The sequence below is a fragment of the Geotrypetes seraphini genome, chromosome 2 (assembly GCF_902459505.1).
Source record: "Geotrypetes seraphini chromosome 2, aGeoSer1.1, whole genome shotgun sequence".
Classification (NCBI taxonomy): Eukaryota; Metazoa; Chordata; class Amphibia; order Gymnophiona; family Dermophiidae; genus Geotrypetes; species Geotrypetes seraphini.
In genome coordinates, this window is record NC_047085.1 from 507,756,779 (window position 1) to 507,783,614 (window position 26,836).

Consider the following 26,836-nt stretch of genomic DNA (forward strand, 5'->3'; position numbering starts at 1 on the left):
GAACAATGCTGGGCAACGGAGGTCACCGCCAGAGTGGAACACATCACAGAACAAGTTAGAGAGCTCAAGAATTTCATTGAGGAGGCGTGCAGGATGGTGGAGGCACGGGACCACCAGCTCACCAGGAGGGAACCAACGGGCGGACTACAGAATCCACCAGACACCATGGGAGTAGGACCTTGCAGAGAATCTGGACAGGCAGATGAGGAGGAGACCCGACAGAACCCAGAGGAGGGAATTGAGGACTGCGCCACCGACACAGACCTGAGACCAGAGAGACAGTTGAGGAAGGGGAAATCTGCTATCGTAGTGGGAGACTCAATCCTGAGAGGAGTGGACAGTCACATAGCTGGAGGGAGAGAGGACCGTCTAGTGACATGTCTCCCGGGGGCAAGAACGAAGGACGTCATCGACAGAGTTGAGAGGATCCTGGAAGGGGCCGAGACGGAGGAGACAGCTGTAGTAATCCATGTTGGAACCAACGACGTCAGCAGGAGGGACTACAACAGGACTGCACTAACTGATCAGTTCAGGATCCTGGGGAGGAAACTGAAACTGAGGGCAAGGAAGGTAGCCTTCTCGGAGATCCTGCCAGTACCGAGAGCGGACGCAAGGAGGCAGAGCGAACTACAAGCAATAAACGGTTGGCTCAGGAGATGGTGCGAAGAGGAGGGTTTCCTTTTTGCAAGGAACTGGACAACTTTCTTGGGAAAGAATAAGCTCTACAGGAGAGATGGACTGCACCTAAGCACATCGGGGACGAAGATGCTGGCACGCAACGTCCAGAGCGTTATAGATTTGGCTTTAAACTGAGGAAGAGGGGAAAGCCGACAGTCGATCTGACACATCGGACAAAAGTATCAAGTAAGGATACTGAGCAAGGACATTGTAAAAGAGGGCTCGGGACTGAGTGGAAATTTTTGGAACAAGGGCCTAAGGATGCATTACAGGGGCCCAGAGCCATGGACATGGAGCAAGGACATTGTAAAAAAGAGATCGGGACTGAGAGGGAATTTTTGGAAAAAGAACCTAAGGACGCAATGCAGGGGACACGGGCCAAAGATATTGAGCAAGGACACTGTAAAAGAGGGCTCAGGACTGAGTGGGAACTTTTTGAAAAAGGACCTAAGGGAGAAATGCAGGGGTCTAGTGCACGAATAAAACTGGCAAGCAGCACTAATAGAGAACAACGGATTCCAGAGGGACAACCAAAAACAGGGAAACAAGCTGAGGACGAAACAGACACACCACAGGAGGAGGATGACCGAGACGAGGCTTGGGGTCTAGCTACTCACGAGGGGGACGCCAGGAGCGCCAAACCACGAGGAAAAACAGCAAGAAAGGCGAACAAACGGGACTTACTTTGCTTATACACTAATGCTAGGAGCCTAAGGGCTAAAATGGGAGAGCTAGAAGTCCTAGCCAGCAAAAAGGGACTAGACATAATTGGAGTCACAGAAACATGGTGGACTGATGACAATAAATGGGATGTGGCTTTACCAGGTTTTAAACTATACAGGAGAGATAGGTCACACAAAAAGGGTGGAGGAATAGCGTTATACATAAAAGAATCCATACCTTCAACCAGGATGGAAACAACAGTAAGGGCGGGCGACTTGGAATCACTATGGGTTAAGCTACCAGGAGGAACTGGAGCAGACACAAAATTGGGTCTGTACTATCGCCCACCTGGACAAACGGAAGAAATCGACCAGGATCTGGAGGCTGAACTGAGGCAGGTATGCAAAAGCGGAAGTGTGGTGGTGATGGGAGACTTCAACTTCCCGGGAATAAACTGGAGTATTGGGCACTCAAACTGCATGAGGGAGACCAAATTCCTGAAGGTCACAAGGGCTTGTTTCATGGAACAGCTGGTCATGGAACCAACACGGGGTGATGCCACTCTTGACCTAATCCTCAATGGACTAGAGGGACCCGGTAAGGAGGTGGCGGTACTAGCCCCACTAGGAAACAGCGATCACAACACTATCCAGTACAGGCTAGAGATTGGATCATCAAAGGTAAAAAGAACTACAACGACTGCACTTAACTTCAAAAAAGGGAATTATGATGCCATGAGGAAAATGGTGAGAAAGAAACTCAACGACAGCGCAAGAAAGATGGAGTCCGTAGAAAAAGCCTGGACCCTACTCAAGGGCACAGTGCATGAAGCACAGAACCTGTGCATCCCCAAGTACAGGAAAGGGTGCAAAAAAAATAGAACAAAAAACCCAGTGTGGATAACAAATGCAGTAAAAAAGGCGATAAGTGACAAGAAAGCATCATTCAAAAAATGGAAAAAGGACAAAACAGAGGAGAACCAAAAGGAGCATAAAAAACACCAAAAGGAGTGTCACCGAGTGGTTAGGAAAGCAAAAAGAGAATATGAAGAGAGACTGGCGGGGGAAGCAACAAACTTCAAATCATTCTTCAGGTACGTTAAGGAGAAGCAACCAGCAAGGGAGGAAGTGGGACCTTTGGATGATGGGGACAGAAAGGGAGTGGTAAAAGAAGAAAAGGAGATAGCTGACAGGCTAAATAAGTTCTTCACGTCAGTCTTCACGAGGGAGGATACAACCAACATTCCGGAACCTGAGGAGATTGTAAAGGGGGAGCAGGATGAAAATCTGGTCCAACTAGAGGTAAGCAAGGTGGATGTCCTCCGGCAGATAGACAGGCTAAAGAGCGACAAATCGCCAGGTCCGGATGGCATTCACCCAAGGGTACTCAAGGAACTAAGGAACGAAATAGCTGAACCACTTTGACAAATATGCAACCTATCCTTAAAAACTGGAGAGATTCCGGAAGACTGGAAAATAGCAAATGTCACGCCCATCTTCAAGAAAGGCTCAAGGGGAGACCCAGGAAACTACAGGCCGTTGAGCTTGACCTCGGTCCCGGGAAAGATGATGGAAGCACTGATTAAAGACAGCATCTGGGAACACATCGACAACTATGGGCAGCTAAAGTCGAGCCAGCATGGCTTCTGCAAGGGCAGGTCATGCCTCACGAACTTATTATACTTCTTTGAGGGGGTAACCAGCCAGGTGGATAAAGGGGAATCCATAGATATCATTTACCTTGACTTCCAAAAAGCCTTCAACAAGGTGCCACATGAAAGACTACTAAGGAAGCTATGGAACCACGGGGTGCAAGGGGAGGTCCACCGATGGATCAAAAACTGGTTGGTGGACAGCAAACAGAGGGTTGGAGTAAAGGGCCATTACTCAGACTGGCAATGGGTCACCAGCGGAGTTCCACAGGGGTCGGTGCTGGGACCTCTACTTTTCAACATATTCATTAACGACCTGGAGGCAGGAACAAAATGTGAGGTTATTAAATTTGCGGATGACACCAAACTATATCGCAAGGTAAATAACATGGAGAACTGCGAAGATCTCCAAAAAGATCTGACAACACTGGAAGAATGGGCCAAAAAATGGCAAATGAGTTTCAACATAGGGAAGTGCAAAGTCGTACATATAGGGAAAAAAACCCAATGTTCACTTACAAAATGGGGGGATCAGCGCTAGGGGTGAGCGACCTTGAAAGAGACCTGGGAGTGATGGTAGACACAACATTGAAGGCGTCGGCGCAGTGTGCAACAGCCTCAAGGAAAGCAAACAAAATGTTGGGTATCATTAAGAAGGGTATCACGACCAGAAAGAAGGAAGTCATCCTGCCACTGTATCGTGCTATGGTGCGGGGCCGCACCTGGAGAACTGTGTTCAATTCTGGTCGCCGTACCTCAAGAAGGACATGGAGGTACTTCAGAGAGTTCAAAGAAGAGCAACTAAGCTAATAAAGGGTATGGAGGACCTCTCATATACTGACAGACTGAAAAGGCTAGGGCTTTTCTCCCTAGAAAAGCGGAGACTTAGAGGAGACATGATAGAAACCTTCAAGATCATGAAGGGCATAGAAAAAATAGACAGGGACAGATTTTTCAAATTAAGGGGATCAACAAGTACAAGGGGGCACTCAGAGAAATTGAAAGGGGAGAAGTTTAGAACAAACGCTAGGAAGTTCTTTTTCACACAGAGGGTGGTGGATACGTGGAACGCGCTACCGGAGGATGTGATAAACAGGAGCACGCTACAGGGGTTCAAAGAAGCTTTGGATAGGTACTTGGAAGACAAAGGGATTGAGGGGTACAGATAAGAGTAGAGGTAGATTATAGGGATGGGATTAGAGGTAAGTTATAAAATTAATCAGGGATCACTGTTCAGGCACTAGGCCTGATGGGCCGTAGCGGGAGCGGACCGCTGAGCAAGATGGACCTCTGGTCTGACTCAGCGGGGGCAACTTCTTATGTTATGTTTTTATGTTCTTGATATATCACCTTTCTGGGCGATTTACAATAGTATTTTAAAATTACTCAGAAAAGTCATGTGGGTGCTATGAAGGGGAGCAGGCGCTAAAGGTTGAGCTTCCCTCTTCCCCAGATCTGCATCAATATTGTTGGCCTTTGTGCCCCGGGGCTCTCTGCCTTTTCACCACAGAGAGCTTTCATTGTGGGGAAATTCAGGAACGGTCTACTTAATTGATAGCCAGCGTGATGGCCATCGGAAGCCAAGATGGTGGAATTGCAGGCACTGCCGGTGGCCTCAGTTTGCTCAACGTGGACCGTCGAGATCACGGCAGTTGAAATGAAGCGGCACTCTACAAAAACCTGCAGGCTTTATTTGATTAGGCAGAGGAGGCACACAAATGCTTGGATAGGGTCGATTTGGAACTTGATCAAATGCAACATTGAGTGAGTGCCTTAGTGGATCTTCAGACCTCGGCCGAAATGCCTACAGCGATTGCACAAACGAGTAGCCGACCTGGAACACAGGTCCAGAAGAAACAACCAACGTCTAGTGGGCCTTCCAGAGTCTGCAGGAGAGAAGGAGACCAGTCCCACAAGTTGGCGACATGGCTGTCGGAGACAAAAGAAATTTGGGTCTCAATCTAGATATTTGGGTGTTTTGGTTGCGTGTCACTACTACCTTGACCGCCTGGATCCAGGATCCGGTTCAGTTTTTGCCCCAGAGTTGTCTTCTGGGGCTGCATAATATTTGTTCTGCCCCTTGGCAGACCAAGTTGGTTTGCTTGGGCTTGGCTGCTGCTAAATGTCTCACAGCTGGTCAGTGGAAATGTAGAGCAGCTCCAACGGGAGATCAAGGCAATTATGTAAGCTGGCGCAAATGGAATGCCTTGCTGCTCAGTATTATGGTTATTATGAGCAACAGGAGTGGTCCTGGAAGAAAATCTTTGCTCTTCTTTGATCCTTTATCCTTTTGAGTTGTGTAATGGGGAAGGGTTTGGAGTGGGGTGGGGGGAGGGGGAGATATGGGAGGCATGCTGAAGGACACATTGCATGTTTCTCCCTTTGGATTGAATGTTGAGGAGGGTTTAGGAGTTCTTTTCAGGGGGGATAGGGTGTGGGTTGGGTGTGTTTTGAGATTGGGGGTGATTGTGATGGGGCTTGACTGCTAGGGATAGTGAGTTTATTTTTGTATTAGTTCAGGGAGGCCCGGATATTGAATCCTAATTGCTATATATTTTCATTTTGTTTTGCTTTATACAATCTTTAATAAAATCTTAACAAACACTAAAATAAAAATTTTAAAAATTTGGGTCTCAACTGGGTCCTGTCCGTATTCAAGTTTCAAGTTTATCAAGTTTATTAGGATTTTATATACCGCCTATCAAGATTATCTAAGCGGTTTTTTACAATCAGGTACTCAAGCATTTTCCCTATCTGTCCCGGTGGGCTCACAATCTATCTAACGTACCTGGGGCTATGGAGGATTAAGTGACTTGCCCAGGGTCACAAGGAGCAGCGCTGGATTTGAACCCACAACCCCAGGGTGCTGAGGCTGTAGATCCAACCACTGCGCCACACACTCCTCTAATTGAGGGGGCACACAGAGTAGGTCCTAAGAGAAAACCTAAGCCAAGTGTAGTTATTCTTCATCTCCTCCACTTTGGCCATAAGCAAGCTATAATGCGAGCGCTTTGCTCTGGTCTCACATCGATATAGTGAGAAAACTAATGGAAACTAATCAAACACCAATTGGATATGATCCTGAACGAGGAGAATCTATGGGATCCCCCATCAACATGGGTTTACTAAGGGTAGGTCCTGCCAATCCAATCTGATCAGCTTCTTTGACTGGGTAACAAGAAAGCTGGATATTGGGGAGTCCCTAGACATCGTGTACTTGGACTTCAGCAAAGCATTTGATAGCGTCCCACACCACAGGTTATTGAGCAAGATGAATTCGCTGGGATTAGGAGACACATTAACTACATGGGTCAAGGATTGGCTTAGTGGCAGACTTCAGATGGTGGTGGTAAACGGCACCCCCTCCGAAACGACTGATGTGATCAGTGGTGTGCTGCAGGGCTCGGTCCTGGGCCCGATCCTATTCAACATCTTCGTAAGCGACTTGGCCAAGGGACTTCGAGGTAAAATTACGTTATTCGCCGATGATGCCAAACTATGCAATATAGTAGACAAGAGCACAACAGACAAAAGCACAGTGCCTAACAAAAGCTCAATGCCCGACAATATGACACATGACCTACTCCTACTGGAGCATTGGTCCAGGACATGGCAACTAAGTTTCAAATGCCAAAAATTGCAAGGTCATGCACCTTGGCAGCAGAAACCCATGCAGGACTTACACCCTTAATGGTGAGGCCCTAGCAAGGTCTGTAGTAGAACGTGACTTGGGGGTGATCATTAGTGAAGACATGAAAATGGCCAACCAAGTGGAGAAAGCGTCGTCCAAGGCTAGACAAATCATTGGTTGTATCCGAAGAAGTTTCGTCAGCCGTAAGCCCGAGGTCATAATGCTGTTGTACAGATCCATGATGAGACCCCATCTGGAATTCTGTGTACAATTTTGGAGGCCACATTACCACAAAGATGTGCTAAGAGTTGAGTTGGTTCAACAAATGGCCACTCGGATGATCTCGGTCTCAGGGATCTACCGTATGAGGAACGGCTGGATAAATTGCAGCTATACTCACTCAAGGAACGCAGAGAGAGGGGAGACATGATCGAGACGTTCAAATATGTCACAGGCCGTATTGAGGTGGAAGAAAAGATCTTCTTTCTCAAAGGTCCCGCAGCAATGAGAGGGCATCCACTGAAACTCAGGGGTGGGAAATTACATGGCGACACCAGAAAGTACTTCTTCACCGAAAGGGTGGTTGATCGCTGGAATACTCTTCCACTACAGGTAATTGAGGCCAGCAGCGTGCCAGACTTTAAGACAAAATGGGATTGGCACGTGGGATCTCTTCATAGAGGAAGGTAGGGATGGGTCATTAGTGTGGGCAGACTAGATGTTCACCATAGTCTGAGCAGTTTCATTTGTAGTGGGAAAAAACTTCAGGTTATCGGAAGAACATGTCAACAATAACAAGAGCAGCTGGTATACAGGGTTTCCGAAGGGCGGCTTTGGGCACCGGCCAGATGGGCATTGATTAAGCCAGTGACCAGGGTCTCCGCAATTAAAACATCCAGTACTTCTGGATGGATTATTACCACCTCGATCGGAGGCAGGGGCCCGCCCCCTATGAAACCCTTGACCCCTTCTTCCGCGAGGAGCGGACAGGCGTGGTCCCCAGGTAGGTAGCTGGCCCTGATAATGCAGGATTTCCCGAGGCTTAGAGATCTCAAAGCGTAGGAGAGTGTTGCGTAGTGGTTAGCGCTACAGCCTAAGGAACCTGAGGTTTGGGGGTTCAAACCCCGCACTGCTCATTTTTCCAATCTGAAATTCTGCACGAGAACTAGTGGGCCATTCTGAAATCATTTGTTTGACCAGAATCTGCAAAGGAGAACGGAGGTTAGACAGGAAAGTCTGAATAAGTAGGGAATCCATATTTGTATGGGCACTAAGACTCATTAAGCCTCTTCCACACCTATCAAGCTCTGTCTGCAATCCTGATCGAATCACATTGGATTCCTGTTACTCATCACATTACCTTTAAAATCCTACTTTTAGTTTTTTAAAACACTGTCTTTGAACGAACCCCAATTAAGAACATAAGAAATGCCACCGCTGGGTCAGACCTGAGGTCCATCGCGCCCAGCAGTCCGCTCACGCGGCGGCCCATCAGGTCCAGGACCTGTGCAGTAATCTTTTATCTATACCCCTCTATCCCCTTTTCCAGCAGGAAATTGTCCAATCCTTTCTTAAACCCCAGTACCGTTCTATGCCGTATTACGTCCTCTGGAAGCACATTCCAGGTGTCCACCACATGTTGGATAAAGAAGAACTTCCTAGCATTTGTTTTGAATCTGTCCCCTTTCAGCTTTTCCGAATGCCCTCTTGTTCTTTTATTTTTTGAAAGTTTGAAGAATCTGTCCCTCTCTATTCTCTCTATGCCCCTCATGATCTTGTAAGTCTCTATCATATCCCCTCTAAGTCTCCTCTTCTCCAGGGAAAAGAGACCCAGGTTCTCTAATCTCTCAGCGTATGAAAGGCTTTCCATCCCCTTAATCAGTCGTGTCGTTCTCCTCTGAAATCTCTCGAGTAATGCCATATCCTTCTTAAGGTACGGCGACCAATATTGGATGCAGTACGAAAGATGCGGACGCACCATCGCCCGATACAACGGCAGGTTAACTTCTTTCATTCTGGTTGTAATACCCTTCTTGATTATACCTTGCATTCTATTCACACTCTTAGCGGCCGCTGCGCACTTTGCCGTCGGCTTCATTGTCATGTCCACCATTACCCCCAAGTTCCTTTCTTGGGTACTCTCATTCAATAACATCCCTCCCATCGTATAATTGTACCTTGTGTTTTTGCTTCCCACATGCAATACTTTACACTTTTCAACGTTGAACTTCATCTGCCATCTCGTTGCCCATTCCCCTAGTTTGTTCAAGTCCCTTTGCAATTCTTCGCAGTCCTCCTTTGTCCAAGTTCCACTAAATAGTTTGGTGTCGTCTGCAAATTTTATTATCTCAAACTTCGTCCCTGTTTCTAGATCATTTATGAATATATTAAATAGCAACGGCCTGAGCACCGAGCCCTGCGGAACACCACTCATGACCTTCCTCCAGTCCGAGTAGTGGCAAGACAAGACTCGTATTCCTGAGGTTCAAGCTCAGGGTTAGCAGGGTTCTTGTCACAATACACAGAAGATAAATACATATAAGACACGTATATTAAAAATGCATAAGAAGATAGCCTTACTGGGTCAGACCAAGGGTCCATCAAGCCCAGTAGCCCATCCTCACAGTGGCCAATCCAGGTCCGTAGTACCTGGCCAAAACCCAAACAGTAGTAACATTCCATGCTACCAATCAAGAGCAAGCAGTGGCTTCCCCCATGTCTGTCTCAAAAGACATCTCCGCTTTGCGGCAACAAAGAATTGTTGCTCCCTTGAGCTGGCAGTGGGTGGGACGTCACCCATGTATGCATAGCATGGGTAGTCTTTTAATTTCTTAAGGTGACAGTTCACTTTTGACGGTCATTGCCGTATTCCATGGATGATGTCATCCACATGTGATATTTGCTGCTTGTCCTAGGCTATTACAGTACTCCCCCAAAATTTGCAGGGGTTCTGTTCCAGGACCAAAGAGTAACTTGCGCCATGCCTCAGAGACCGAGTATTCAAGCAGAAACTGCTGGATACAAAGTCCAGACTTTGTATCTAGCAGTTTCTGCTTGAATACTCGGTCTCTGAGGCATGGCAGCAAGTTACTCTGTGATTTAGCACAGTGTTTATCTTTGGAAGTGATTTTGCGTGTTCATTATCTGATTTACACTTCCTTAGTATTTGTTTTTTGGTTCTGTTCCAGGGCCCCATGCGAATTTTGAAAAACCGTGAATGCAGTTTTTAGGCAGGGGAGACAGGAGGGGGCAGCTAGAGCGCCGGCGGGTGAAGGAAATCACTCGCAGTCTGCTCCTGATTGGTGTAGCCCAACTTTACTACAGGAAAAGGCAGTGGGAGCAGACCGCGAATGACCAGGTCAGCCATTCGCGAACTGCAAATTCACGGGGGAACACTGTATAATACATTCTCTTTCTTCAGTGGTCTTTCCTCTAACTCTATACAGTGTGCCAAACATTAATTGTCACTCTGGCATGTAACTTTCATGCTAAAATGGCAATTATGTACCACAACGGAGGTGACATGGCAAGAGTCCTTGTAAATGCTCTTAAGTGCTAGTTCTTAAGGTAATGCTTAAGAGTTATTGCATGTAGGTAGGAGGGGGTGGTGTGCAAATAGGTGGGGCTTAAGTGGATTATAGGCGATTTATTTACATACATGCAAAACCTTAAAATGACTGTCAGAGCACTCAGAGTTTTACAGATTTGACTCCCTTAACTCTCTATACTGCCATTTCCAAGGAACAACTCAAAACTTGCACTGTCTTAGAGATAAAATACTTGAAAACAATGGTTTGCAAATAGGAAACAGACTGATTCTCAATCCACTCCTGGTGTGATACAACCTATCTTTCTCTTATTATATACAGGTTTTATCATATAAACCACTGCTGTTTTCTAACTCATGAGAAATATATTTTGTTTATATCCAGCAGATCAGCAGATCAGACACGAATCAAAGAGAATAAAGAATCAAAGAGAAGATCCAGTAGAAATGGAACAAATCCAAACACAGTCGGAAAATGTCAGTGTGAATATTTCCCAGAGACCTGGGAAGATTAACACAAAGAATTGTAAGCAGGAATCAAAGGAAAAGAAATACCCTACAGGAGATACAAGAGATGGAATCATTCAGTGTGAGAGAAATGAAAGGGAGCTCAGTAACATCCCTGAGGACAAGATACACATAGCAGAGAGACCCTTCCAAATTCCTAATAGTGATAAAGTGACTTCTACATTCCTGCATAGCAAGAGGAAAGGAGAAAAACACCAGAAAGAACTCCTTATGTGCAAAAGGAATCATAAAAATGACAAAAAATGTACAGCTAGTGCATGTAATAAAAGTTTAACTGGGCTTAAAACTCTAAAAAATCACCAGAGGATCCACACAGGAGAAAAACCATTTACATGTACTGAGTGTAATAAAAGCTTCACTTGGCTTAGAGGCCTAAAACTTCACCAGATGATCCACACAGGAGACAAACCATATAAATGTACTGAGTGTAATAAAAGCTTCACTTGGCTTAGAGACTTAAAACGTCACCAGATGATCCACACAGGAGACAAACCATATAAATGTACTGAGTGTAATAAAAACTTCACTCAGCTTTCATATCTAAAATGTCACCAGAGGATCCACACAGGGTACAAACCGTATAAATGTACTGAGTGTAATAAAAGCTTCAATTGGCTTAGAGGCTTAAAACTTCACCAGATGATCCACACAGGAGACAAACCATATAAATGTACTGAGTGTAATAAAAACTTCACTCAGCTTTCATATCTAAAATGTCACCAGAGGATCCACACAGGGTACAAACCGTATAAATGTACTGAGTGTAATAAAAGCTTCACTTGGCTTAGTAGCTTAAAACTTCACCAGATGATACACACAGGAGACAAACCATATAACTGTACTGAATGTAATAAAAGCTTCACTCGGCTTTCACATCTAAAATGTCACAAAATGATGCACACAGGGTACAAACCGTTTAAATGTACTGAGTGTAATAAAAGCTTCACTTGGCTTAGCGACCTAAAACTTCACCAGATGATCCACACAGGAGAGAAACCATATAAATGTACTGAGTGTAATAAAAACTTCACTCAGCTTTCATATCTAAAATGTCACCAGAGGATCCACACAGGGTACAAACCGTATAAATGTACTGAGTGTAATAAAAGCTTCACTTGGCTTAGTAGCTTAAAACTTCACCAGATGATCCACACAGGAGACAAACCATATAACTGTACTGAATGTAATAAAAGCTTCACTCGGCTTTCACATCTAAAATGTCACAAAATGATGCACACAGGGTACAAACCGTTTAAATGTACTGAGTGTAATAAAACCTTCACTTGGCTTAGTGACCTAAAACTTCACCAGATGATCCACACAGGAGAGAAACCATATAAATGTACTGAGTGTAATAAAAGCTTCACTTGGCTTAGAGGCCTAAAACTTCACCGGAAGATCCACTCAGGACAGAAACCATATAAATGTACTGAGTGTAATAAAAGCTTCACTTGGCTTTCACAACTAAAAAGTCACAAAATGATGCACACAGGAGACAAACCGTTTACATGTACTGAGTGTAATAAAAGCTTCATTCAGCTTTCACAGCTAAAGAGACACAAAATAATCCACACAGGAGACAAACCATTTACATGTACGGAGTGTAATAAAAGCTTCACTTGTCTTTCAACTCTAAAAAGACACACAATAACCCACACAGGGTACAAACCGTTTACATGTACTGAATGTAATAAAAGCTTCACTCTGCTTTCAACTCTAAAAAAACACACAATGACCCACACAGGGTACAAACTGTTTACATGTACTGAGTGTAATAAAAGCTTCACTCTGCTTTCACATCTAAAAACACACACAATGACCCACACAGGGTACAAACCGTTTACATGTACTGAATGTAATAAAAGCTTCACTCGGCTTTCACATCTAAAAAGACACACTATAACCCACACAGGGTACAAACCGTTTACATGTACTGAGTGTAATAAAAGCTTCACTCAGCTTTCAACTCTAAAAAGACACACAATAACCCACACAGGGTACAAACCGTTTACATGTACTGAGTGTAATAAAAGCTTCACTCGGCTTTCACATCTAAAAAGACACACTGTAACCCACACAGGGTACAAACCGTTTACATGTACTGAGTGTAATAAAAGCTTTACTCGGCTTTCAACTCTAAAAAAACACCAGAGGATCCATAGAAGAGACTAATCAAATACCTGTACTGAGTGTAATAGAAGCTTCAATCAGCATTCAGTCTAAAAATTCACCCAACCATTCACATCATGGAATAAGACACTGGTTGTGAATCAACAGGTTCTTCCTTCTCTCTCAAATAGCTTTAGTACTGTAGACTGGCTCCTCCTGTCTGTGCTGCCTTAAATCCCTAAATCGCCTCTGGATGTCACAGGAGCCATCTCATTTGACTGTCACTGAAAGTCATAGCTGCTATTTTGACTGGAGCCACAAGCAGGGCAGGAGCAATGGGAGGATTAATCCCACCCTAATGTGGTACCAGATCACCAGAATGGTAAGCTAAGCCCAGGAGTATCACCCATAGCGGACTATGGATGAGCTCAGGGAGGAGAACAACATTAGTAGTGTATGGATGGGCCTTGAAGAGGTCTTCTTATGTTCAGGGAGAGATAAAGGGAAGAGGCACTGACAGAAAGAAAATTTTGGTTTCGTCTGAAAATGACTTATTTATCTGCCACATGATAGTGAATGGCTGATTGGCTCTACCAATGTCAGTGTGCTTCTTACTCCTCCAATCAGAGAGGCAGTTTAAAGTGTGCAGAGATTTCAATTTGACCTAGTAGACTTCAATCAAATGTCCAGGCCTTTGTTTCTGTTTATATGATTGCCTACATATTACCATCTGTGCATTTTTTTAATAACTAATTTTGTTCAGGCAGTCCCCAAATTAAGAACATCCAACTTACATTGGACTCACCTGCCTGTCCCTTTCGTGTCCCAACACATCCCTCTTCCTTCCGTGTCCCTACGTGCCCCTCTTCTTTCTTCCCTCCATTTATACTTTGTCCAATTTTGTAACTCTTCCTGTGGGTTTTTACCTGCTCTGGTCGATTCCATCCCTTCAGCCGCACTTCTCTTCATAAAGAGCAATGGCTCCCACGTGATACCTGCAGCTGACCTAGAAGAGACACGAAATTACGACACATAATAGAGGGAGGGAGTAACTTTGGGAAATGAGAGAGAGGAGGCGCGTTGGGACACAGAAGAGAAGGAGCACAAACTTCGGACAAAGGATGGAAGGAGAAAGGGGGCATGATGTTGGTACACAGAAGGGAGGGCGGGGAGCATGAATTTGGGACCTAATATGGAAGAATGAAGGGAGTGAGGGAAAGAGATGCTGCGGTAGGGGAGGGAAATAGAAAGGGAGAATTGTTAGGCATGGGTGTCTGAGTGAGAGAGAAAGAGAGATGGTGCACTTGGGGAAATGAAGAAAGAGGAGAATTGTTGGGCATAGGGAGGCAGAGAGAAATATTGAACATGGTGGTTGGAGAGGAGTTGAGGTAGAGATGCATGGGGAAGAGAGAGATGAGAGGGAAAAATGGTGGATGCGGTGGTGGAGAAGGAACAGTGAGACAGATAGCAAGGGCTGCAAGAAGGGCCTGAAGGATATGGAGAGTATGGGAAAAATACTAGGATCAGAATTTGGGAGGACAAGAAAAGTTGCTCAGAGGGAAGGCTTCTGGGTTAGCCATGGGTAGTGTGGTGGGAGGAAGGATAGAATGTTGGACATGGTAGTGCAGGCAATGGAGGGAGAGATGTGGCATGGTGTTGGAGAGAGGTGACACAATGAGAAATATTGGGTATGGGGTTTGGTGGTCATGGGTGAAAGATGCTGTATATGATCCAGATGATGACAGAGGAAGAAATGTTGGATGTGGTAGGAGAGATGCACTCTGGCAGGGGAAAAAGAGTGCTTTTATGTAGTTTAATTTTGTGGTTACTATAAAGTAGTACTAAGATTATATTGTGTGTACAATACGGTGAAGAACGAAAGTAAGTGTAAACCACCTATCTTTTCTTTCTATTTAAACTACTGTACTTTATTTTGAGGACTATTTCTTTAATATTTAATGTTTGTATAGACTATGTACCGTACAGGAGAACATAAATAAAGATTCTCGCATGATACGAGTTACATACAAACAAATTCAACTTAAGAACGGTTTTAAAAACAGAACTCGTTCTTAACCCAGGGACTGCCTGTAGTTGATTTATACTTATATACTGTATATGCTTGTATTATATGATCTATTGTTTTATAATTTCCAAACGACAATAAAAATGATTTGAAATATAAAGAAAACAGACTTGATGAAGCAAAGGTACAAGGAGCAGTTTGCTGGAAGACTGCCAAAGAGTTTGTGATGGATATACAATGAGATAAGATAAGTAAGGTGGTTGACTGAAATATAGTATTTTAAAGGTAAGTAATACAGTTCAAATGTGATAGAGGGAGCCAGTGCTCTTTTTTGGAAGAGGTATGGTATGAACATAATTCCAAAAATTTGGGCTGGGTTGGAACGCTGGTTGTGGGAAATTTTTGAGTTGCTGCGGTTGCATTTTTGGGGGGCTGGTTTTAGATTTTTGTGCTGTAATTTGGACTGCATCATGGCATGGCATTCTCAAATCGGCTCGGCATTTAGCAAATCAGCACTTAGTGCAGACCAGGAGCACCAATGACGGATCTTGCCCGCCCTCTCCCCACAGTCAGTCTAATCAGAGCCTAGCCTTCTCCCGAGCTGTCCCTATCTCTGTCAACACTCAACAGCCAGGCAGCACATGAGTTGCACTACTGGGAAAGAGACAGGCAGCCCAGGAAGTGCACTTTGAGAGAAAGAGACAGGGACAGGCAGCATGCAATTTGCACGTTGAGAGAGAAAGCCCAGGAATTGCACATTGAGCCAGAGACAGTTGGGCTGAGACATTTTCAGCACCCCTTCATACATTGGGCTGGTTTTGGGCCGCTTTTTCAAGCTAATTGGGCGGGATTATTTAAAAAAAAGTATCTGGCAACGCTGGCAGGAAGCGGCTGAGGCGAACAAGCCATGCTGCAGGAGAGGTGAGAGCAGGACACGGCTGAGAAGGCATTTACCTCACTGGCCTCTACCACGGCTTTGTAAAAGGGGCCCTAAATTTGTGTATAAACATGTGAAATGGTTTTGATTTTATTGCATTTTACTTGCACTTCTACCAGCTTTAAGTGGTAGCTTTAACATCCTGTTATCTTTGAAAATTTACCACCCACCCGCTAAATACCATCTAGCCATACAAATTGGTACCTATCCAAAGAGCTTACCTAGCGCTCTTCATCTATTTCTAATTAATGAGCGTTGTAATTCTTTTCTTCTTGAATCACTTGGTTGTGACCAGACAGTAGAAGTCTTCCTGCCATTGGTCTTACTTCCTGCCCTCTGAAGCTGCTGTTAAAGTGATCTAACCTGATATAGAATACTTTTTTTTTTTTTTTTTTTTTATAAAGGTTGGAATCCAATTAGTAGGATCCAGATCCTCTGTTTATCTCCTAAGAACTGCTGCTGATGGGTCAGATCAGTGGTCCATCGTGCCCGGCAGTCCGCTCCTGCAGCAGCCCTTAGGTCAAAGATCAGTGTCCTGAGTCTAGCCTTACCTGCGTACGTTCTGGTTCAGCAGGAACTTGTCTAACTTTGTCTTGAATCCCTGGAGGTTGTTTTCCTCTATAACAGCCTCCGGAAGAGCGTTCCAGTTTTCTACCACTCTCTGGGTGAAGAACTTCCTTAATTTTGTACGGAATCTATCCCCTTTTAACTTTAGAGAGTGCCCTCTCGTTCTCTCTACCTTGGAGAGAATGAACAAACTGTGTTTATCTACTATTCCCTTCATTATCTTGAACGTTTCGATCATGTCCCCTCTCAGTCTCCTCTTTTCAAGAGAGAAGAGGCCCAGTTTTTCTAACCTCTCACTGTATGGCAACTCCTCCAGCCCTTTAACCATTTTGGTCGCTCTACTCTGGACCCTTTCAAGTAGCACTGTGTCCTTCTTCATGTACGGCGACCAGTACTGGACACAGTACTCCAGGTGAGGGCATACCATGGCCCTGTATAGCGGCATGATAAACCTCTCCAATCTGTTCGTGATCCCCTTCTTTTTTTTTTTTTTTTCAATATCTTTATTAACAATTGCAAAGGAACAAACATCCACGGGCAAGATAGCCGGAACAGAGCCATCAACAACAGTCGGTAACAGCATAAAAGAGAATGCCAACAAGAGATACACAATACAAAAGACCCCATGGATGAATGCCCATCACAATTGACATTTTGAGATAATACCCCTCCCGAAGCTAACACACACCTGCCAACCCCAAGCCCACGCCACAAACCACACCAGCCACACCACTCTCATTCCGCCCAACAACCCGAAGACACCCTCCCTCGCACACACCCCCACACCCCCGCAGATGCAGCTACTCCGGGGAACAAAGCGAAAAGACAGAAGGTAAAAGAAGGAGAAAGAACAAGAACAACAGCCCCCCCCCCCCAAGAAAAGGAAGAGAAGAAAGAAAGAAGTCAAGGGGAAGAGGTCACGTCTTCTGCATCCAAGCTGGAACAGCCCTTCAACACCCACTGCCACAAATCTCGGTAGCAACGATGATTCAGATTCCCAGACTGAGGAACACGCTGAAGTTCATACCGCCCCACTTCAGCCAACCGAGCCCGCCAGAGCTGGAAGGAGACCACAGAATCGCCCACCCAATGCTTTAACAGGAGCTTTTTCACCACCAAGACAGCCATGTAAAGAACCCTGCGCTGAGGGAGTGTAAGCCCCCCCTCAATCAATTCACGTTGATCACCCAAAAGCAAAAAGCCATAGGACCAGGGCACAGCTCGTTGTAGAACGCACTAGAAAAGGGAGAGCGTGCAACCATACGGCAGCAGAAGGGCATTCCAAAAAATGGTGAGTAAGGGAGCCCACAGAACGATGGCATTTGATACAGACTGCATCCTCCCACAGTTCCATACGAGCACCCTGGGCTCGGGAAATATACGCCCGGTGGAGGATTTTAAACTGCATTTCCCTATAATCCGTAGACCCCCCAAGGCATACACAGCGGCAAAGAGATCAAGGAAGGCCTTACGATCCAGAAGAGTGCCAAGTTCAGATTGCCATTGTGAAGCCAGGCGATCAACAGATCCCAGGGCCGACGCATTCTTCAGAATCCGATACCCGATATCTGAGGTCACTCTACTCTGGACCCTTTCGAGTAACACTGTGTCCTTCTTCATGTACGGCGACCAGTACTGGACACAGTACTCCAGATGAGGGCATACCATGGCCCTGTACAGCGGCATGGTATGCCCTCCAATCTGTTCGTGATCCCCTTCTTAATCATTCCTAGCATTCTGTTTGCCCTTTTTGCTGCCGCTGCACATTCCACAGATGGCTTCATTGACTTGTCGATCAATATTCCCAAGTCTCTTTCCTGGGGGGTCCCTCCAAGTATCGCACCTGACATCCTGTATTCGTCTATAAGATTTTTGTTGCTGACATGCATCACTTTATACTTATCCACGTTGAACCTCATTTCCCATGCCGATGCCCATTTCTCAAGCTTGATTATGTCACATTGCAGATCTTCACAATCTCCCTGTGTCTTCACTACTCTAAATTATAGAATGACACAGGGAAAAATTCTGGCCCCGTCCCCGCCCCGTCCCCGGACCACCATCCTCTGCACCACACCGTCCCCGCTGTCCCTTTCACCGCCCCGTCCCCGTCTCTGCCGTCCCCTTCACCGCCCTGCTGTCTCTTTCACCGCCCTGGCCCATCCCTGTCCAGCGTCTTCTCCTCTCCATTTCCCCACCCCAGCACCCTTCACGCAGTCCTGCAGCTCCCTCCCGCCGGCCAGCGGTGCATTTCCCTCCCTCCCTCCTTTTCTCTTAACTTTTCTTCTTAAAACTGGCGATTTCTATAGAGCCTTGAAGTCGCGTCGGGTTACCTGCTAGAAGTCTCTGATGCAACCAGAAACAGGAAGTTGCGTCAGTGGAGACTTTTACCAGCAGGCAACGCGATGCGACTTCAAGGCTCCGGCTGTAATACAGCTCATAGCTCATAGTTTTAAGAAGAAAAGGTAAGGGAAAAGGAGGGAGGGAGATGCATGGATGGCCAGCGGGAGAGAGTGGGCTGCCGGTTTGAACGCTTGTTCACCGCGCGTTCACTCCTTGTTCACCGCCCCATGCTACCATTCACCGCTCCACGGGGCGGTGAATGGCCTCATCCCTGAACTTGCGGTAACCATATTTTTGGGCCACCGTTTTGGCGGGTTACCCGCGGCTAAATGCGGGTAATCACCACCGTGTCATTCTCTACTCTGAATAACTTTGTATCATCCACAAATTTAATCACCTCACTCATTGTACCGATTTCCGGGTTGTTTATAAATATGTTGAAGAGCACGGGTCCGAACACCGAACCCTATGGCACTCCACTCGTAACTCTTTTCCAGTCCGAGTATTGTCCATTTACTTCCACTCTCTGTTTCCTATCCACCAGCCAGTTTTTGATCAACATGATTATTTCACCCTCGATTCCATGGCTCACAATTTTTTGAAGTAGTTGTTCATGCGGAACCTTATCGAACACCTTCTGAAAATCCAGATATACATTGTCGACTGGGTCACCCTGGTCTATCTGCCTGTTTACTCCCTCGAAGAATTGCAGCAAGTTCGTCAAGCAAGATCTTCCTTTGCTGAAGCTGTTCTGGCTGGTCCTTATCAGATCGTGTCTGTCAAGGTGATAAATATAGTAACATAGTAACATAGTAGATGACGGCAGATAAAGACCCGAATGGTCCATCCAGTCTGCCCAACCTGATTCAATTTAAATTTTTTTTTTTTTCTTCTTAGCTATTTCTGGGCGAGAATCCAAAGCTTTTCCCGGTACTGTGCTTGGGTTCCAACTGCCGAAATCTCTGTTAAGACTTACTCCAGCCCATCTACACCCTCCCAGCCATTGAAGCCCTCCCCTGCCCATCCTCCTCCAAACGGCCATGCACAGACACAGACCGTACAAGTCTGCCCAGTAACTGGCCTAGTTCAATCTTTAATATTATTTTCTGATTCTAAATCTTCTGTGTTCATCCCACGCTTCTTTGAACTCAGTCACAGTTTTACTCTCCACCACCTCTCTCGGGAGCGCATTCCAGGCATCCACCACCCTCTCCGTAAAGTAGAACTTCCTAACATTGCCCCTGAATCTACCACCCCTCAACCTCAAATTATGTCCTCTGGTTTTACCATTTTCCTTTCTCTGGAAAAGATTTTGTTCTACGTTAATACCCTTTAAGTATTTGAACGTCTGAATCATATATCCCCTGTCTCTCCTTTCCTCTAGGGTATACATATTCAGGGCTTCCAGTCTCTCCTCATACGTCTTCTGGCGCAAGCCTCCTATCATTTTCGTCGCCCTCCTCTGGACCGCCTCAAGTCTTCTTACGTCTTTCGCCAGATACGGTCTCCAAAACTGAACACAATACTCCAAGTGGGGCCTCACCAATGACCTGTACAGGGGCATCAACACCTTCTTCCTTCTACTGACTACGCCTCTCTTTATACAGCCCAGAATCCTTCTGGCAGCAGCCACTGCCTTGTCACACTGTTTTTTCGCCTTTAGATCTTCGGACACTATCACCCCAAGGTCCCTCTCCCCGTCCGAGCATATCAGCTTCTCTCCTCCCAGCATATACGGTTCCTTCCTATTATTAATCCCCAAATGCATTACTCTGCATTTCTTTGCATTGAATTTTAGTTGCCAGGCATTAGACCATTCCTCTAACTTTTGCAGATCCTTTTTCATATTTTCCACTCCCTCTACGGTGTCTACTCTGTTACAAATTTTGGTATCATCTGCAAAAAGGCACACTTTTCCTTCTAACCCTTCAGCAATGTCACTTACATACATATTGAACAGGATTGGCCCCAGCACCGAACCCTGAGGGACTCCACTAGTCACCTTTCCTTCCTTCGAGCGACTTCCATTAACCACCACCCTCTGGCGTCTGTCCGACAGCCAGTTTCTGACCCAGTTCACCACTTTGGGTCCTAACTTCAGCCCTTCAAGTTTGTTCAACAGCCTCCTATGAGGAACTGTATCAAAGGCTTTGCTGAAATCCAAGTAAATTACATCTAGCATATGTCCTCGATCCAGCTCTCTGGTCACCCAATCAAAAAATTCAATCAGGTTCGTTTGGCACGATTTACCTTTTGTAAAGCCATGTTGCCTCGGATCCTGTAACCCATTAGATTCAAGAAAATATACTATCCTTTCTTTCAGCAACACTTCCATTATTTTTCCAACAACTGAAGTGAGGCTCACCGGCCTGTAGTTTCCTGCTTCATCCTTGTGACCACTTTTATGAATAGGGACCACATCCGCTCTCCTCCAATCCCCAGGAATCACTCCCGTCTCCAGAGATTTGTTGAACAAGTCTTTAATAGGACTCGCCAGAACCTCTCTGAGTTCCCTTAGTATCCTGGGATGGATCCCGTCTGGTCCCATCGCTTTGTCCACCTTCAGTTTTTCAAGTTGCTCATAAACACCCTCCTCCGTGAACGGCGCAGAATCTACTCCATTTTCTCGTGTAACTTTGCCGGACAATCTCGGTCCTTCTCCAGGATTTTCTTCTGTGAACACAGAACAGAAGTATTTGTTTAGCACATTTGCTTTCTCCTCATCACTCTCCACATATTTGTTCCCAGCATCTTTTAGCCTAGCAATTCCATTTTTTATCTTCCTCCTTTCACTAATATATCTGAAAAAATTTTTATCTCCCTTTTTTACATTTTTAGCCATTTGTTCTTCCGCCTGTGCCTTCGCCAAACATATTTCTCTCTTGGCTTCTTTCAATTTCACCCTGTAGTCCTTTCTGCTCTCCTCTTCTTGGGTTTTTTTATATTTCATGAACGCCAACTCTTTCGCCTTTATTTTCTCAGCCACTAGGTTGGAGAACCATATCGGCTTCCTTTATCAGCGCCTCTACCATCTTTCCCGGTACCAAGGTCAGACTCACTGGTCTGTAGTTTCCAGGATCTCCCTTTGAACCTTTCTTGAAGATCGGCATAATATTTGCCACCTTCCAGTTTTCTGGAATACTTCCCGATTTGATCGACAGATTGGCTATTAGTTGAAGCAGTTCAGCTATAGCCCCTTTCAGTTCCTTAATTACCCTTGGATGGATGTCATCCGGTCCCGGGGATTTATAATTTTGAAGCCTATCAATCTGCCTGTTTCCCATCTTCGTTTCCTGCGTATAGCCTATCGGATTCCGGTATTTTGTGTATATCCTCTTCGGTAAAAACAGATGCAAAAAAATGTGTTCAGTTTGTCGGCGATGGCTTTGTCCTCCTTTAGCACTCCCTTTATTCGATGGTCATCAAATGGCCCCACTGCTTCCTTCGCGGGTCATTTCCCCTTAATATATCGAAAGAACGGCTTGAGGTTTTTTGCCTCCTTGGCTATTTTTTCCTCGTAGTCTCTTTTGGCCCCTCTCACCACCTTATGGCACCTGCTTTGATACTGTTTGTGCTTTTTCCAGTTTGTGTCTCTTTCTGACCTTTTCCATTCTTTAAACAAAATCTTCTTGTCTCTGATCCCTTCCTTCACCGCTACAGTGAGCCATGCCAGTTCTCCTTGTAATCTCTTGCTTGCCTGTTGCTTGTGTGTCCTCTCTGGTTGCCCTTTGCTCTTCTTGCTTGCCTGTTGCTTGTGTGTCCTCTGTGGTTGCCCTCTGCTCTTCTTGTTTGCCTGTTGCTTGTGTGTCCTCTGTGTTTGCCCTTTGCTCTTCTTGCTTACCTGTTGCTTGTGTCTCCTCTGTGGTTGCCCTCTGGTCTTCTTGCTTGCCTGTTGCATGTGTGTCCTCTGTGGTTGGCCTCTGCTCTTCTTGTTTGCCTGTTGCTTGTGTGTCCTCTGTGGTTGCCTTTTGCTCTTCTTGCTTGCCTGTTGCTTGTGTGTCCTCTGTGATTGCCCTTTGCTCTTCTTGCTTGCCTGTTGCTTGTGTGTCCTCTGTGGTTGCCCTCTGCTATTCTTTGCATTTACTCATCCCTCCTTAAGGCTCTTCGCAATGGCGCTCTTGCTAAGGCCAGCGTCTTTAACGCTTGCCTTTGACGCACGCAGAACGGCTGAGCGCTGTTAGCCCCTCCCTTTTTAAGGGGGTGCTCTGGTGGATGATGTCTGGGGTGGGCGGAGCTAACTCTCGCTGCTGCCCCTTGCTCTCTCCTGCCTTCTGTTTCTGTTTCCCTTCTCTCCTGCTCTGCTTCTCTCCTCTCCTGTTTGCCCTCTGTTCCTCTCCTGTGTCTCCTTGCTTCTTTTGCAAAGCTATTAAACTCCAAGCTGCTTTATGTGTACGCCTGAGCTAAAAAGCCTGTGAGAGGAACAGTTTTAGTGAGTTATAAATGTGGAAATTAAGTTAAATTAAAAACATAAAAAAATTAACATAAGAACATATGAATTGCTGCTGCTGGGTCAGACCAGTGGTCCATCGTGCCCAGCAGTCCGCTCCCACGGCGGTTTTTAGGTCAAAGACCAGTGCCGGATCTAGCCTTACCTGCGTATGTTCTGATTCAGCAGGAACTTATTTAACTTTGTCTTGAGTCCCTAGAGGGTGCTTTCCCCTATAACAGCCTCCAGAAGAGCGTTCCAGTTTTCTACCACTCTCTGAGTGAAGAAGAACTTCCTTACGTTTGTATGGAATCTATCCCCTTTTAACTTTAGAGGGTGCCCTCTCGTTCTCTCTACCTTGGAGATGGTGAACAACCTGTCTTTATCTACTAAGTCTATTCCCTTCATTTTCTTAAATGTTTCAATCATCCCCTCTCAGTCTTCTCTGTTCAAGAGAGAAGAGACCAAGTTTCTCTAATCTCTCATTGTATGGCAACTCCTCCAGCCCCTTAACCATTTTAGTCGCTCTTCTCTGGACCCTTTCGAGTAGTACTGTGTCCTTCTACATATATGGCGACCAGTGCTGAATGCAGTATTCCAGGTGGGGTCATTCCATGGCCCGGTACAGCTGCATGATAACCTTCTCTGATCTGTTTATCATCCCCTTCTTAATCATTCCTAGCATTCTGTTTGCCCTTTTCACCGCTGCTGCACATTGCACGGACGGCTTCATTGACTTGTCAGCCAGTACTCCCAAGTCTCTTTCCTGGGGTATCTCTTAGAGTACTGCACCGGACATCCTGTATTCGTGTATTAGAGTTTTGTTACCGATGTGCATCATCTTACACTTATCCCTTATAAAACCATGGTCTGGCAGACAGCTGATTTTGGGTGGGCCTGTGCTCAAAGTAGAGGGCTCAAAATTTTGTCTTAGCCTCGCCCCTGCCCCTACATGCCTGAGGATGTCCCTCAAAGGCAGCTAGAACTCCTTTTTACTTAGCTTGGCAGATAGGTACCAATGCTAACACTTCACGCATGCTTAGTTGTCGGTGGCTCAAGGATGCTGCTGCCGACTGCAGAGCCTGGTAGGAGAGAGTTCTGGCTACCATTTCGAAGAGGTCCTAAGCTGGTGATGCTTGAGGATCCTCACCAGCTACAGCAAAGGTCAGGACCGGTGGTAGACATTTTAAGCCCCATGTTAAAGAATAAAGGAGGGGGTCACCCAAATGCCCTCTCCCCTCTGATCTCTCCACCTGCCATTACATTCACAGCGACATGCCCTCACCAGAAACAGAAGATAGGGTCACAAATTTAGAAATAAAAATATATAGACAAAAATTGAACTGGGAATTCCAAGAAGTTAAACAGCATGTCCCACAACAGTGGAGAAATAAAAAGGGAAAATGCATTTCCTATTCTGGTGAACACAATACAAAAACATCTGCTAATATATTTCAATTAATTAATCAATTAACATATTCCAGTTAATAAATTAAAAATATTTTTTCTACTATCTTCTGCTAATTCTCCTCTAAGCACCTGCTGTCCAATTCTCTTTTCTCCTCTTTCCTGTCTCGTTCTATTACTTCACATATGCCTCTGACATATTGGTCTTTCCTTTCTTTTTTATTTACTGACTCTGTCCACTCGAATTTTACCCTCTCTCATCCTTCTTCTGTATACAGCCCGCCCTAAATCTCCTTGGGGTGATGATTAGACAGATGCTGTTCCATGCAACTACAAATCAACAAGACCATCGAGAAAACCTTTGTAAGCATGCGCAACCTGCTACAAATAAGAAAATTCTTTGACAGGGAGCAATGCCGTCTCCTAGTTCAATCTCTAGTCCTGGGACTTTTAGACTACTGCAACATCCTTTACCTTCCATGCCCCGCAAGAATGATAAAACAATTATAGACAGTACAAAACACAGCTCTCACCAAGCAAATATGACCACATCACCCCCGCATACCTAGACACATACTGGCTCCCTACACAAGCGCAAATATTATTCAAATTTTACTGTCTATTAATCAAAGCAATGAATGGCACTGCCCCCACCTATCTAAATGATCGCCTAAACCAGAATAAATCAACCACATTCGGACCCCATTTACTCACCCCCCAATCAAAGGCATAAAGCGCAAGAAGATGTACGACAGCCTACTAGCAACGCAAACAACTAAACTAGTCCCTTTCCTCTTCCCTCCTGCCTCCCTTCCCCCATAGTCCAGCATTTATCTCTCTCTCTTCCCTCCCTACCACTGTCCAACATTTCTCCTACCCCTCGATCCAACATTTCATTTTTCTTTTCTCTCCCCCCCCACACACGTGTGCTTCTCTCCCATTGACTACCACCTCTCACACCCTGGTCCACTATCTCTCCCTCTATTCTCTCCACACACCCCCATGCAATATCTCACTTTCTGTCCACTTCACTGCCATGTCGAATATTTCTCCCTCTCTTATCACTCCCCGTGCAGCCTCTCTCTTGCCCCCTCCCCCTGTGCAGCATCTGTCTCTGTCTCTCACCCCTCTTCCACCATACCCTTGGAGGAAAAGTCCATAGTCTGTTATTGAGAAAGACATGAGGGAAGTCACTGCTTGCTCTGGATCGGTAGCATGGAATTTTGCTACTCTTTGGGGTTTTGCCAGGTACTAGTGACCTGGATTGGCTGCATGGGAACAGGCTACTACTGGGCAAGATAAACCATTCGTCTGATCCAGTAAGACTATTCTTATGGTCAAATATATTTTTATTGAGCAATCAAAAAGTAACAGATCAACACAACAAAGTACAAAACCAGCTCAATAGAGTAGGAAATGTCCCCAAAAGAACCCCCCCCCAAAAAAAAACCCCAATGAAAACAACCCCCCTCCCACCCCCATTCCCACCCCTGGGTCCTCCTTCCAAGTACATAATAACAAAGAATTAGAAAAGAAAGTAAAACACCAAGCTAAACAAAAGGGCAGGTACAAACAAGAATCCTCAATTAAGTATCCGGCTGCGAGCCAGAGGGGTCAAAGTAGACCAAAAAGGTTCCCAAGTGGTCTGGAAAAGGCGGCCCTGTCGAGAAGACAAATCAGTCACATCCCTCCGCTCCCACATCAGAAGAGAAATCATTCGGCATCTCCAAAGGGAATAGTCCGGAGCTTCGGCCTCAAGCCATTTCAGCAAGATGCATTTCAAAGCAATCTGGATAGACCACTTAAGGAAGGCTGCAACTCCTTTAGAACATGGAAAGTAGTGAGGAACAGTCCCAAACAAGAGCAAAGGGGAGCTGCGAATGTTGACATGCCAAAGATTCTCCACAAAAGCAAAGATAGCAGTCCAAAAAAGCTGCACCTTAGGACAAGTCCAAAATATGTGTCCCAAGCTTGCTTCCGGAGCCTGGCAACGAAGGCAGGCTGCGTTTAGACGGAAGTGGGATAAATAAGCCCTTCTAGGAGAGATATATATACGAAAAATCAATTTAAAATGTTGTTCCCAAAAGGTTGTATATTTACGAAAAGCAGGCAGACGGCGGACAGCCTGAAGGAGTATGTCAGAAGGCAAATCAACAGCAAGATCACAGGACCAAGCATTTCACAGCTGAGAATGGTCAAACAAAGGGCATTCATCTTTCAAGTGGCGATGATGAAACTTGAGAGGGACCGGTTGTTGGGAACCAATGATAAAAGCCATGGACAACGACTCCTGACAGGAGGCCTGCAAGGAGCTAGAGGGTAG

General features: G+C 45.5%; 1 protein-coding gene across 1 annotated transcript in view; it reads left to right on the plus strand.

Moving 5' to 3' along the window:
- LOC117354972 (zinc finger protein 383-like) overlaps positions 1–26,836 on the plus strand; it is a 104,261-nt gene extending 77,425 nt beyond the window's left edge. Inside the window, exons 5-6 of the mRNA XM_033932929.1 lie at positions 10,556–10,957; positions 26,601–26,836. Coding sequence (XP_033788820.1) covers positions 10,556–10,957; positions 26,601–26,836 — 638 coding nt within the window. The remainder of the gene's footprint in view (positions 1–10,555; positions 10,958–26,600) is intronic.